At 44.5% G+C, this 13004-nt stretch overlaps 1 protein-coding gene across 2 annotated transcripts in view; it reads right to left on the reverse strand.

The window, feature by feature from the left end:
• Nucleotides 1-13004, reverse strand: part of GDA (guanine deaminase) — a 127935-nt gene that overhangs the window by 36685 nt on the left and 78246 nt on the right. For both annotated transcript variants that reach the window (XM_077474945.1, XM_077474946.1), the window contains exons 2-3: nt 7715-7803; nt 4369-4540 (exon numbers count right to left, since the gene is read on the reverse strand). In XM_077474945.1, coding sequence (XP_077331071.1) covers nt 4369-4540; nt 7715-7803 — 261 coding nt within the window. The remainder of the gene's footprint in view (nt 1-4368; nt 4541-7714; nt 7804-13004) is intronic.

A 13004-nucleotide genomic window follows, 5' to 3' on the forward strand; every position in this document is an offset into this window, starting at 1 on the left:
GGGTTAAAACCTTTATTAGGTAGTATATGGGGGTCCCTGACGCTATATAAAAACCTGACGGGGAACCTAAATAACTAAATAACTAACTGGCTAACCAGTGTCACCAGTGACACTAAGGCCGCGTACACACGGGCGGACTGTTCGCCCAACCTTGTCCGCTGAACAGTGTTTGGGCGGACAGTCCGCCCGTGTGTGGGCTTTCAGCGGACAGTTTCAGCGGACAGTTGGACGGACAAAGTCTTTCGGAAATTCCGAAAAACTGTCCGCTGAAACTGTGTTTGAGCGAACAGTCCGCCCGTGTGTAGGCTACTTTCGAAATGAGCAAACTGTTCCCGCTCGGAAAGTCCGCCCATTTCGAGCGCGTGTACAGGTAGGCGGGGCCCGCGAAGGAGACGTTGCGGGCTCCGCCGCCTGGAATGGGCTTAAAGGGGAACCCCAACGCCGAAAAAAATCGGCGTGGGGGTTCCCCCAAAGTCCACACCAGACCCTTGTCCGAGCACGCTACCCGGCCGGCCAGGAAAGGGGGGCGAGCGAGCGCGCCCCCCCTCCTGAGCCGTACCAGGCCGCGTGCCCTCAACATGGGGGGGTGCCTTGGGGAAGGGGGGGCCGCGCGGCCCCCCCACCCCAAAGCACCTTGTCCCCATGTCGATGAGGACAAGGGCCTCTTCCCGACAACCCTGGCCGTTGGTTGTCGGGGTCTGCGGGCGGGGGGCTTATCGGAATCCGGGAGCCCCCTTTAAGAAGGGGGCCCCCGGATACCGGCCCCCCACCCTATGTGAATGAGTATGGGGTACAATGTACCCCTACCCATTCACCTGTGAAATAAAGTACAAAAAAAACACAACACAGGGAAAAAATATTTTATTGCACAGCTCCGGGGGTCTTCCGTCTTCGGGGGTCTTCTCGCCGGACTCCTCCGCTATCTTCGTGTAGCTCTTTTGCTAGCGGAGGAGTCCGGCTTTCTTCCTCCCCGCCGCCGGCCTCTTCTCCCGACTTCGGGGGTCTTGTCCCCCTCTTCGGTTCTTCTGCCGGGCCACCGCGCCTTCTTGTAGCTCTTTTGCAGGCGGTGGCCCGGTCTTCTGTCGCCGCTGCCTTCCGTTCTTCTGTCGCCGCCTTCGGTTCTTCTGCCGGGCCACCGCGCCTTCTTGTAGCTCTTTTACAGGCGGTGGCCCGGTCTTCTGTCGCCGCTGTCGCTGTCGCCGTCACCGCCTTCCGTTCTTGTTCTTCTTCTTGTTCTTCTCCAGGAGATGTTGACACGTCGCTCTCTCCGGCCGGAATGCCAGAGCCGCGCTGTGCGGTCACTTATATAGTGACAATGGGGCGGGGTCACATGGTATATGTCACATGGGTTGGTCACATGGTGACCCCGCCCCTTACGATGTCATAGTCCCCATGTGACATCAACCCATGTGACCAACCCATGTGACATATACCATGTGACCCCGCCCCATTGTCACTATATAAGTGACCGCACAGCGCGGCTCTGGCATTCCGGCCGGGTAGCGTGCTCGGACAAGGGTCTGGTGTGGACTTTGGGGGAACCCCCACGCTGATTTTTTTCGGCGTTGGGGTTCCCCTTTAAGCCCATTCCAGGCAGCGGAGCCCGCGACGTCTCCTTCGCGGGCCCCGCCTACCTGTACACGCGCTCGAAATGGGCGGATTTGCCTCCGCCTTACGTGGGCGAGTCCGTTCATTTCAAAAGTTGAGCGGACTGTTTGGCAAACAGTTCGCTGAAACAGTCCGCTCGTGTGTGGGCAAGTCCGCTCATGCAAATTTTGAGCGGACTGTTTGCCGAAACTGTTTGCCGAACAAGGTTGGGCAAACAGTCCGCGCGTGTGTACGCGGCCTTATACGGTGTTCGCTGGTGAAAGGGTTAACTCTAGGGGCAATCAGGGGGTTAAAATCTTTATTAGGTAGTATATGGGGGTACCTAACACTATAAAAACCTGGCGGTGAACCTAAAAAAAAAAAAAAAAGAAAAACTATTGCTTAGTGACACTGGCAAAAGGGGGTGAAAGGGATAACTCTAGGGGCAATCAGGGGGTTAAACATGTATTGGGGGTTAGGGGTCTACCCTGGACCTAACACTAACTGCCCTGACACTTTTTACTGTCACAACTGACACTAAATGCAGTGATCAGTAAATAAATGATCACTGCAATCAGTGACACTGTGACTGGGGGGGGGATCGGGGGGTGATGGGAGGTGATTTGTGTGCCTATGTGTTCCTACATGTCAGTGTAGTGATTGGTGCACACTTACTATGTCCTCTCCTCGCAGTCCGGTCAAAAAGACCGCCCCGAGGAGAGTGACATCACTTCCTCCTGCCTGTGTTTACACTATACAGGCAGGGGAAGCTTCTCATTCGCCAGGAGCGATTAAGAGGGGAAGGCCAGAAACCAACGGCCATCCCCTCATCCCGGATGAAGCGAAACGGACTGCCGCAGCCAGCGGGAGGGGGTCCGATCGGACCCCCCACCCACTGGAAGGCAAGCATGTACAGGTACTTGTGCCCATACATGCCATTCTGCCGACGTATAATTACATGCGGCGGTCCTAAAGTGGTTAAAACTTTTTATTCAGTATTAAAATTTCAGTGCAAAGTGGTATGCATGCTGTTTGATAAATTGGATTGTCTTTATTAATTATTATTATTATTTAGATCAGACGAGTTAAGCATACAGTGGGGAAAATAATTATTTGATCCCCTGTAGAATTGGTAAATTTGCCCACTTACAATATGCCGCTATGGATTGAAATTCTTCAGCACCCGCAAGTTCCCCCTCCTCAAAAAGGCACATGTACAGGCCCCTCTGAAGTTTGCCAATGAACATCTAAATTATTCAGAGAAGGATTGGGAGAGGGTTCTGAAGTCAGATGAGACCAAAATTAAGCTCATTGGTATGAATTCTACTCTCCGTGTTTGGAGGAAGAAAAATGCTGAATTTGACCCTAAGAACACCATCCCTACAGTCAAGCACGGAGGTGGAAACATTATGCTTTGGGGCTGTTTCTTAGCTAAAGGTACCTTCCGACTTTCTCGCATTGAGGGGCCAATGGATGGGGCCATGTATTGTAAAATCCTAGATTAATATTATTATTATTATTATATAGGATTTATATAGTGCTGACAGTTTGCGCAGCGCTTTACAACATTAGGGCAGACAGTACGATTACAATACAATTCAATACAGAAAAATTAAGAGGGCCCTACTTGTTAGAGCTTACAATCTTGGATGAGAACCTTCTTTCCTTGGCCAGAAAACTGAATATGGGTCGTACAAGGGTCTTCCAGCATGACAATGACCCAAAACATACCGCCAAGGCAACAAGACCTTAATCTTATAGAAAATTTATGGAGGGAGCTGAAACTTCAAGCAACAGTCAAGAAACCCTAAGGATTTAGAGAAGGTCTGTAAAGAAGAGTGGACCAAAATCCCTCCTGAGATGTATGCAAACCTGGTAACTAACTACAAGAAACGTCTTATCACTGTGCTTGCCAATAAGGGTTTCTCCACCAAGTACTAAGTCATATTTTTCTTGGGGATCAAATACTTATTTTGCTCACTGAACTGCAACTCAATTTATAACATTTGTATCAAGTGTTTTTTTATGGATTTTTGGTTAATACTCTTTCTCTATCATTTAACATACACCTATGATAAAAAAATATAGACCATACATTTCTTTGTAGGTGGGCAAACTTAAAAAATCTGCAGGGGATCAAATAATTATTTTCCCCACTGTACATATAATTTCCACGAGTTTCCAATTGTTTCTACCAGCTGTACAGTCCTTCATTACTACCAGCTTAAAGGTGTAAGGGTTATGCCATCTTTGGTCTAGGTATGTAATTCAACCAGTTATTACTTCTAATTAAAAAAAAAAATACTAAAGAAAATGAAAAACATGAAACTTCCATGAGGGGGACATGTACTGTATATCAAACACAAAACATACTGTTTATGCCATTACTTTTTTTTTTTTAATTTTCAAAAGCCCTCCACACAACTTATATCACAATTATTATTATTAACATTGTTCATGTATGTTCCATTATGAGATAGGCAAACATTTCACAAATGCAACTACCGGTTTGGCCGTGTCCCGGGTGTATCCGCGGGTGCACAATAGAGGCAGCATGCAGGACTTTTTTGTGTGCTTTTGGAAACTGTAGAAAAAATGTACAACCTAATAGAAGGCTATGGGACTTGTGGCTAAAAACAAGGGTATAACGCAAAGAAAAAACACACTTACATTTATGCTACAGCCAAGCCGCAGTGCATCAGTGTGAATCGGGCCTTAATACTCTTCTATACTACTCTTACTATACATACACTATACTCTACACAGAATATGAAACCTTACAACAACTGAATTGTACACGTTACTAGCAGTCTCCAGGTTTGCATATGTATCTTCGATTGGGAATGTAGTATGCTTCAACCATTCCAAAAGAGGTCTTTCCATTCCTGTTCCAACGAAAGAGTACTGGGGTGCATGGATGTGGGTATCAACCATTCCAGGCATGAAGAATTCACTATGGAAAAAATATCTATATTAATAAATAAAACACAGATTCCATTTAGATGCCTATACTGTATCTGCTTTACAAAAAGATGATGCTAATTATTCCTTATGCAGAAAAATGCAAAACTATCTTTTGACCCGCCCTTCCTTTCCAAGTCTTAAAGAGTGCTTAATGATTTATAAAAAAAAATACCTAGGTGCAATAAAATGTTTCTTTTTTGCATCTGTCTGGCATTCAGATTTAAATGCATTCACTGCAGGGTAAGTACTTGAATTTGGCCTGGGAACAGCTTCTTGTAATTCACTGTACCGAAGAGCTGAGCGGGAGAGGAAGAAGCAGCACAATGAGACAATCAGTTATGTGCTGACAAAGAGTTTGCTAATAGGGGGAGAAAAAAGAGTGCCAGAGAAATAAGGTCATAATGTGCCACCCCTGCTTAACTGTCCAGTCACAGACTGAGAGTGTGTCTATGACAGCCTGAGCTCAGAGGAACTGGTTTTATTGTTGCAGGCCATCATTCAACTGGCCATCTTGTGCAGTAAAAGCAGTACTATGGGGGCAGCTCTGGATAGAAAGTGAGTATTGCAGTTGTTTTTTTATGTTTATCTTTCAATAGGCTATTATTATTATTACTTTTTTTTGTTCGAGATGTGGTTATCCCTTTAACTCTTCTTTAAGTTCTAAGGGAAGACCAATAAAAACTACAATGTCATAGTAACTTGAACTTACACCATTGGATGCTGAAGTTACCACCCCCCATGTAAACCTGTGGAATCTGAAAAAGGTCCAGATACAAAGAAACACATTATGCAATATGCCAGCAGTGTGACCTCAGATAAGTTCTCAGGTTTTCAGTAATAACTGGCAGCACCAATATTTACTGATGTTTACAACTTACCTTAATAATTGCCAGTTTAGAATTCACGGTAAAGTGATATTAAACCCCCACTTTTTAAGCACTTTCAGCAGCTGGTTTAATAACCTAATGAGAATGCAGCTTCATTATCTTTTCATCCTTGCCTATGTTCCAGTTTAAACCGGTGCCTTGACTGCTGCCCCAGGTTTCAATTTACACCATTGAAGCCACCCTTGCCTGCGGGAACTAGAGCTGTGTCTCCCTACACTGTGTGCATCATTAGAAACACACAGCCCTGAGACCTAGGATGGAAAGGATCTCCCTTGCTCTCCCTCCTTCTCCCCTTTCCCTTCTCCAAGCTAAACAGACTGGATCGAGACTGCATTGTCCACTGTTACAGTAAAACTAAAAGCCTTTTTTTTTTAGTTTAGAATATAGTGGAGAGTGCTTATAACACCTACTGGTTTTCATTGCTGTCGGTAAACCCCTCCCCCCGTTGAGAAGGTCATCTTTATTTGTCATGTTGACAGTTTTTACCAAAAGTGAAATAAATCCCAAAATGTCAGGTTGTCCCCGTAAGCAGTAATAAAGGGGAAATCTTCCAAAGTGGACACTAGTTCTGGTGACTCTGGTGACAACCAGGGATTTCCTCACTTTCCTCTCGCATCCTGTTTTGGCTATGGAACAGGAAATTAAGTGAAATCTCCCCAATGGGACACAGGTGGCATAAAATTACATGGTGTATAACCCTCCCTAAAGCCCCATACACACTATTGGATTTTCTGCAGATTTTCTGTCTTCAGATTTACCAAAACCATATAATATGAGGTCAAACCTTAAGAGTTTCAATGTGTATGCAATCAGGCAGGCCCTTGCACTACATGGTTTTGGTAAATCTCAAGACAAAAATTTGTAGAAAATCTAATAGTGTGTATGGGACCTTACTCTATCTAATTAACTTTTACTCGTTCCTGTGAAGACCTGAATTTCAGGGAAGCAGCACTGAGAGAGAAGGAGCCAGAGAAGGAGCCAGCAGCATTGAAAGCTGTAAACTGAACGTGTGCAGGTAAGGTTTATGGAAATGTAAATTTTGATGTGCTAAGCTAAAAACAGCTGAGGGTTTAATACTACTTTATTGATCCTGTGCATACTAATACTGAATACATTTTGGTGAAAATGTAACAAAAGACTAAGAACATATGTTTTATGAACTAGTATTGTATGCATGGCAGATTGGGAAACAAATTTGGCTTTATTTGTTACACAACCTGTTAAAAAATGAATATACATGTGGTAAATGAATGTCTATAAGCACAAGTGTTTTTGGATACAAAATTCAATAAAAGTGTTCCTGACATTTCCCTGTGACTATGGGTAAAATGTATGTGGTGTAGCACTCTCCCTTTATACTTGTGTGATATGGAAAGCAGTTCACTTAGAAAGCTATACCGTCTTTTAAACAGAAAATATATAGACAAAATTGTATCTACCAAAAGTTCCTTATAGGCCATTGCCTAGGGCAGCAGGATAAGAGGGGTAGATTAAATGCCCCCTCAGAAGACTTAAATTATGGCTGATTCCTGCTGAACTAGCCAAAATTTGAGCTATAGGTGGCTCTGCAAACACTGACCAGCTCAACAAGAGTCGTTTTAAAAATCAACTAAGCCAGGTGGAAAATAATCACCCAAACTCTCACTAAACCCTATCAGATGCAGGCACTGTTTGGCATTTCCACTGTATTCTGGCAGCAGAGATTCCTCCATCCACACTGAGAGAAAATCAAGCCCTGTACGGCAGCCCTAAAGCAGGCCATACAATATGCAATTTTCTTTCCATCCACCATGAATGGAAGGAAAAAAAATTGCTTGATTCCCACATCAACAGTCAGTTCATCCCTAGCATTATTGTGTTGTGAAAGCGGGGAGAGCAGAAAGCCTTCCATGCCAGCAGATTACAATGATTACTGCTAGTGGCTAAAGCCAGCGAAACGAATTGTTCGGTAAAAACCCAACAGGCTGGTTGTACACAAGTTGATTAATGGATTAACTAGTGTACAACCAAGGTGCCCATACACGGATCAAAAAATTGATCCATGTATGGTCAGCTTGAAGGGTGGAGCTCAAACAAAGGGACATTATTATTATTCAGGTCTCTAGGGCAGGATGATTTCTAAATTTCTTTATAATGTACACCCGCTATCAGTGCCTTCAGAGAATTCAAAGAAAAGCAGGACCGGGCTTTTCTTATCTGATCCAGCCCATTGCCCTGAAAGTATTACATAAGAAATTAGCAATCAAGTCTAATTCAACTCAATATGTGCAACATACTTCTTGCCAAGTACATCAATCTTGCTTTCATCAAATCCCCACTTCTGAGCCAATCGTAATTGTTCCTGAGTCTTCTCAAAGAACAGGATCTAGAAAAAAGAGAGATGTGTATAAGAACACAAGGCCATATTGTTCCTCAAAACAACCAGTTATAAGGCATGTTCTATAGCACATATAACATCTTATATGTTACCAACTAAGTGCTAAAGTTATGTAGCAATTTCATATTTTAGTATTCAGTCATGACTTCTATGAAAAGAAGTTTCATAACCTTTTATTAGTAGCACATTAGGTTCTAAACAAAACTTCTGCTAATCCTATCCTCATACCATGTCCTCAATTACGTTTGCTGTATCCTACTACTTAGCTAATTTCATTTTCTATCCACCCCACGTATACCTTCTAACCTTCCTGTCTCTGCAAAACAGTGTCCACTTCATTAAGATACAGAATGTCCCTGCCAATGACAGCCAAGGTAGGCCAGTTCTCCAAAAATCCAAACTTCCTTGCCATTGAGAGGAGAATGAGACCCCTCTGTCTGTCTAGTATAATATAATACACTGAAAATGTGTGCCAATACTTCCTTGGTGTCAGCTTGTACAATGACTGCCGGATCATTCCCAGCCCTTGACAACATTCTGTCAATCCAAAGATATGCTGAACCAGAGCTCCTGGGGAACAATGTGTTATTCTGCTTACAGGGTCTGGTTGACAAATGACCCATTATACTAAATGAACTGTCAAAAATATTTATTTTTCACGCGATTTCATGTGATATTTCAAAGTATCCTTGGGGCGGACAATCAGGTGTGATTATATTTCTTTTTACATCACTTTCTACCATTTTGTATGAACACTCTGATTAAACATACAGTCAATGCTTTTAATACACACAATGGACATAGTATTGTGGGCACTAGTAGTGGTACTTTCATCCTATCATTTATTTTCCCCAGATAGCTGCCCCATTCACACGATCTCTGGTTGACGTTCCTTCATTTTTAAAATGACTATGACTATAAACTAAATGATTCCAAATTCGAGGCATTCTCTGTAGTTCTTAGGGAAGGAGAATATACCACACAGAACCACAAAAGTTTCTGCTCTCTTACTCAGAAACATTGTAAAAAGCCTTTAAACCAGAAGCACTTTATTACGGTATATACAACTTAGAATAAAGGCAAACTCAATGGCCTTTCCATGTGAAGTACATATACAGCATTTCTTTAACAACATAAGCAGTTCACTTAAAGTGTTACTAAACCCAGGACCCTGCATTCACTATATCTGGTCTCCCACAGTACACAGAAAATGGAAATGAAATTATTTTTGCAAATATAAACTGCTAAATACATTTTCTCATCAGCAGTATATAGCAGTCTTGTGGCTTCTATCAGTGTCTGGTTAAAGCTTGTAGGAGAAGTTTTCATTCCCCTCTGACTGTCCTATGAGGCTGCAGGGCCCCTGACCCTCTGTCTGGACAGTACTGATTGGCTCTGTGGTGGTCACATGCACGCTCCCAAGAAAAAAAACACACACCAAAAACACACACCAAACTGAGCATGTGCATAATACCCCCAATGCTCTGTACTATCAGGAGATAGATTAGGAGCAGTTGAAGAAGGGGAGGATCACAGAAGATAGGACCAAACAGCCTTTTTATACAATGCGGATTAACCCCTTAGGTTCCACAGTGAGTATAACAAGCATGCTTTATTGCATATACTGACTGATTTTACTGTTGTGGGTTTAGTAACACCTTAAAGTGAACCGTGCTTTGCTTATGTAGAATAAAACAATAGAGTCACCTAACGTTCCCCTCTACAGCAGCTTATATTAACTTTTCCTTCACTCCACCCCACCACTTCATTTAAGCAATGGACATGAAGAAAAATACCTGACATTCCATCTATGGGGGAGCAGGTGACTCCCTTCCTTTCTCCTACATGACACTGAGGTGCCTGGTGAATGGGCCAGCACTGTCACATGGGGGCAGGGAGAGAGTGGTCAGACATGTGTAAGCTCCTACAGGTTAGCTAGAAACCTATACCGGGCCTTCTTTCCTCACTTCTGGTGGGCAAATTGGCAGGGAAGGAGCTATCAATGGCTAAGTATATACTGGAGAGACAGGATATTAAGTGGCTTTGGTGCTTTGCCTTGTATATAAAAAGAAAAAGTTCCCTTTAAAGGAGAAGTCCAGCCTGAGCTTTTTAGGTTGGGCTTCTATGGGTCACAGGAGTGCAATTCGCTTTGCTCTCCTGTAACCCGTTTTAAGCCGAGAGTTGTCTGAAGTCCATTTCCATCAGTTGAGGCAGCACGTCACCCCGACTTCCAAGTCTGGATCCGCCAGCTGCATTGGTTGATAGCAGTCTCAGCGACTCAGTAAGCCACTGAGACAGGCGCTCCCCGCCCCACCACAGCTCAGCACTCCAATGAGCATGGAGGAGGATAGCAGGAGAGATGCTGACTAACAGCATTGCTCTTCTCGGGGATGAGTGAGAACCGAGCCATCGGCAATATTCGGTGACTCGGTTCTCAGTGCAGAGGCGGCGGGGGACAGCTGTAGCATCAGTCTGATGCTCCACCCACCAAGGTAAGAAGGAATCTCAAATTTAAAAAAAACAATATTTCTCTTTATAAGACAGAGGAATGCTAAAAACATTTAGCACATGCATTTTCAGGTGATGGGTAGCCTGGAAAACAATTTTATCTAGGTTAATAACTTTATTATTTGGGCATATTGTTGAACAAAATAAAATAAACATTGCAAAAATTGTTACTCAAGCCTACTTTCTTTAATTTGACATTTTTTTTTTGTTATCCCGTGCCAGGGGCAGCATGACAGGGTATGTCATCATGTGTCAGTCTTTGTGGTCGTGATTCATTTTTCCTCTTTAGTCACCACTATACATGACATTTATTTATGCTTGCAAGCTTTGAAACACGAGTAACAACCTTCTGCAATTCCCTGACTTTCACTTTTAATTGAGACTTCCTCCTGCTCTGCTACCAGAAGTGTGAGTGAACAATCAAGGAAATTCTTAATATAGAAAAGATAAAAAAACAAAAAAACAAAACAAAATCAAATTTATACATATAAATGTGTATTAGACCCAATTCACACTTGGCAATTTGGAATCACTGGCAAATTTGCAGCTATTCTGCCTGCGATTACAAATCACAGTAAAATGCTCAAAGCACGTTTGGGTGGCCATAATTCTTAATGGCGGAGGAGGTTTCTGTTGACAGTCATAAAGGGGAATATGATAAGAAAAATATTTGATCCCCTGCTGATTTTGGACATTTGCCCACTGACAAAAAAATGATTCATCTATAATTTTAATGGTAGGTTTATTTTGACAGTAAGAGACAAGATAACAACAAAAATATCCAGAAAAACACATTTCAAAAAAGTTATAAATTGATTTGCATTTGCATTTTAATGAGTGAAGTATTTAATCCCCTATCAATCAGCAAGATTTCTGGCTCCTAGGTGTCTTCTATACAGGTAATGAGCTGAGATTCGGAGCACTCTCTTAAAGGGAGGGCTCCTAATCTCAACTTGTTACCTGAATAAAAGATACCTGTCCACAGAAGCAATCAATTAATCAGATTCCAATCTCTCCACCATGGTCAAGACCAAAGAGCTGTCCAAGGATGTCAGGGACCAGGTTGTAGACCTACACAAGGTTGGAATGGGCTACAAGACCATAGCAAAGCAGCTTGGTGAGAGGGTGACAACAGTTGGTGCGATTATTCGCAAATAAAATACCGTATATACTCGAGTATAGGCCGACCCGAGTATAAGCCGAGGCCCCCAATTTACCCCCAAAAAACTGGGAAACCTATTGACTCGTGTATAAGCCGAGGGTGAGATATGCCTGTCCATCCCTGTGTGTGTCCGTCCATCCCTCTGTGTCCGTCCATCCCTGTGTGTCCGTCCATCCCTGTGTGTGTGTCCATCCATCCATCCCTGTGTGTGTGTCCATCCATCCATCCCTGTGTGTGTGTGCGTCCATCCATCCATCCCTGTGTGTGTGTGTGTGTGTGTGTGTGTCCATCCATCCATCCATCCCTGTGTGTGTGTGTGTGTCCATCCATCCATCCATCCCTGTGTGTGTGTGTGTCCATCCATCCATCCGTGTGTGTGTGTGTGTGTGTGTGTGTGTGTGTGTGTGTGTGTGTGTGTGTGTGTGTGTGTGTGTGTGTGTGTGTCCGTGCAGCCTTGTGTGTCCAGCCTACCTGTTCTTGAGCCTCCGTCCGGTCCCGTCCCGAGCCTCCGTGTCGTCCCGTCCCGAGCCTCCGTGTCGTCCCGTCCCGAGCCTCCGTGTCGTCCCGTCCCGAGCCTCCGTGTCGTCCCGTCCCGAGCCTCCGTGTCGTCCCATGCCAGGATCGCCGCTCTTCGTCGGCGCCCTGGCGGCCATTCCCCTGTTCAAAAGCCGCGCCTCCGCCTCCGCCTGTGATAGGCGGAACACTCAATTTCCCAGCAGTCAGTGTTCCGCCTATCACGGACATCGGCTCATCCGAGGATGAGCCGATGTCCGTGATAGGCGGAACACTGACTGCTGGGAAATTGAGTGTTCCGCCTATCACAGGCGGAGGCGGAGGCGGAGGCGCGGCTTTTGAAAGGTAGAATGGCCGCTGTCTGTCTGCTCGACACGCTGTTCGGGCAGTCAGACAGCGGTGACTCGAGTATAAGCCGAGGGGGGCACTTTCAGCCTCAAAAAAGAGGCTGAAAATCTCGGCTTATACTCGAGTATATACGGTAAATACAAAATAACTGTCAATCTTCCTCAGTCTGGGGCTCCATGCAAGATCTCACCTTGTAGCGTTTCAATGATCAAGAGAATGGTGAGTAATCAGCCCAGAACTACACAGGAGAACCTTGTCAATGATCTCAAGGCAGCTGGGACCAAGAAAACAATTGGTAATGCACTACGCCATAAAGGACTGAAGTCCTGCAATGCCCGCAAGGTCTCCCTGCTCAAGAAAGCACGTGTACAGGCCCTTCTGAAGTTTGCTTATTAAAGGGGTTGTAAAGGTAAATGTTTTTTCACCTTAATGCATTCTATGCATTAAGGTGAAAAAACATCTCATACTGCCGGCGCCCCCAGTCCCCCCGTTTTACTTACCTGACCCCTCGAAAATCCTGCGCTCGTCCCCACCATCCTCTTCGCCGCTCAGCCTGGCTGCTGATTGGCTGGAGTGGATGGATTGAAAGCAGCGCAGCCATTGGCTCGCGCTGCTGTCAATCACATCCAATGACGCAGCGCGCCGGGGGGCGGGGCCG

This window comes from Lithobates pipiens, unplaced genomic scaffold (assembly GCF_037356315.1).
Source record: "Lithobates pipiens isolate NorthernLeopardFrog02 unplaced genomic scaffold, aLitPip1_a1.2 Scaffold_13, whole genome shotgun sequence".
NCBI classification, from domain to species: Eukaryota; Metazoa; Chordata; class Amphibia; order Anura; family Ranidae; genus Lithobates; species Lithobates pipiens.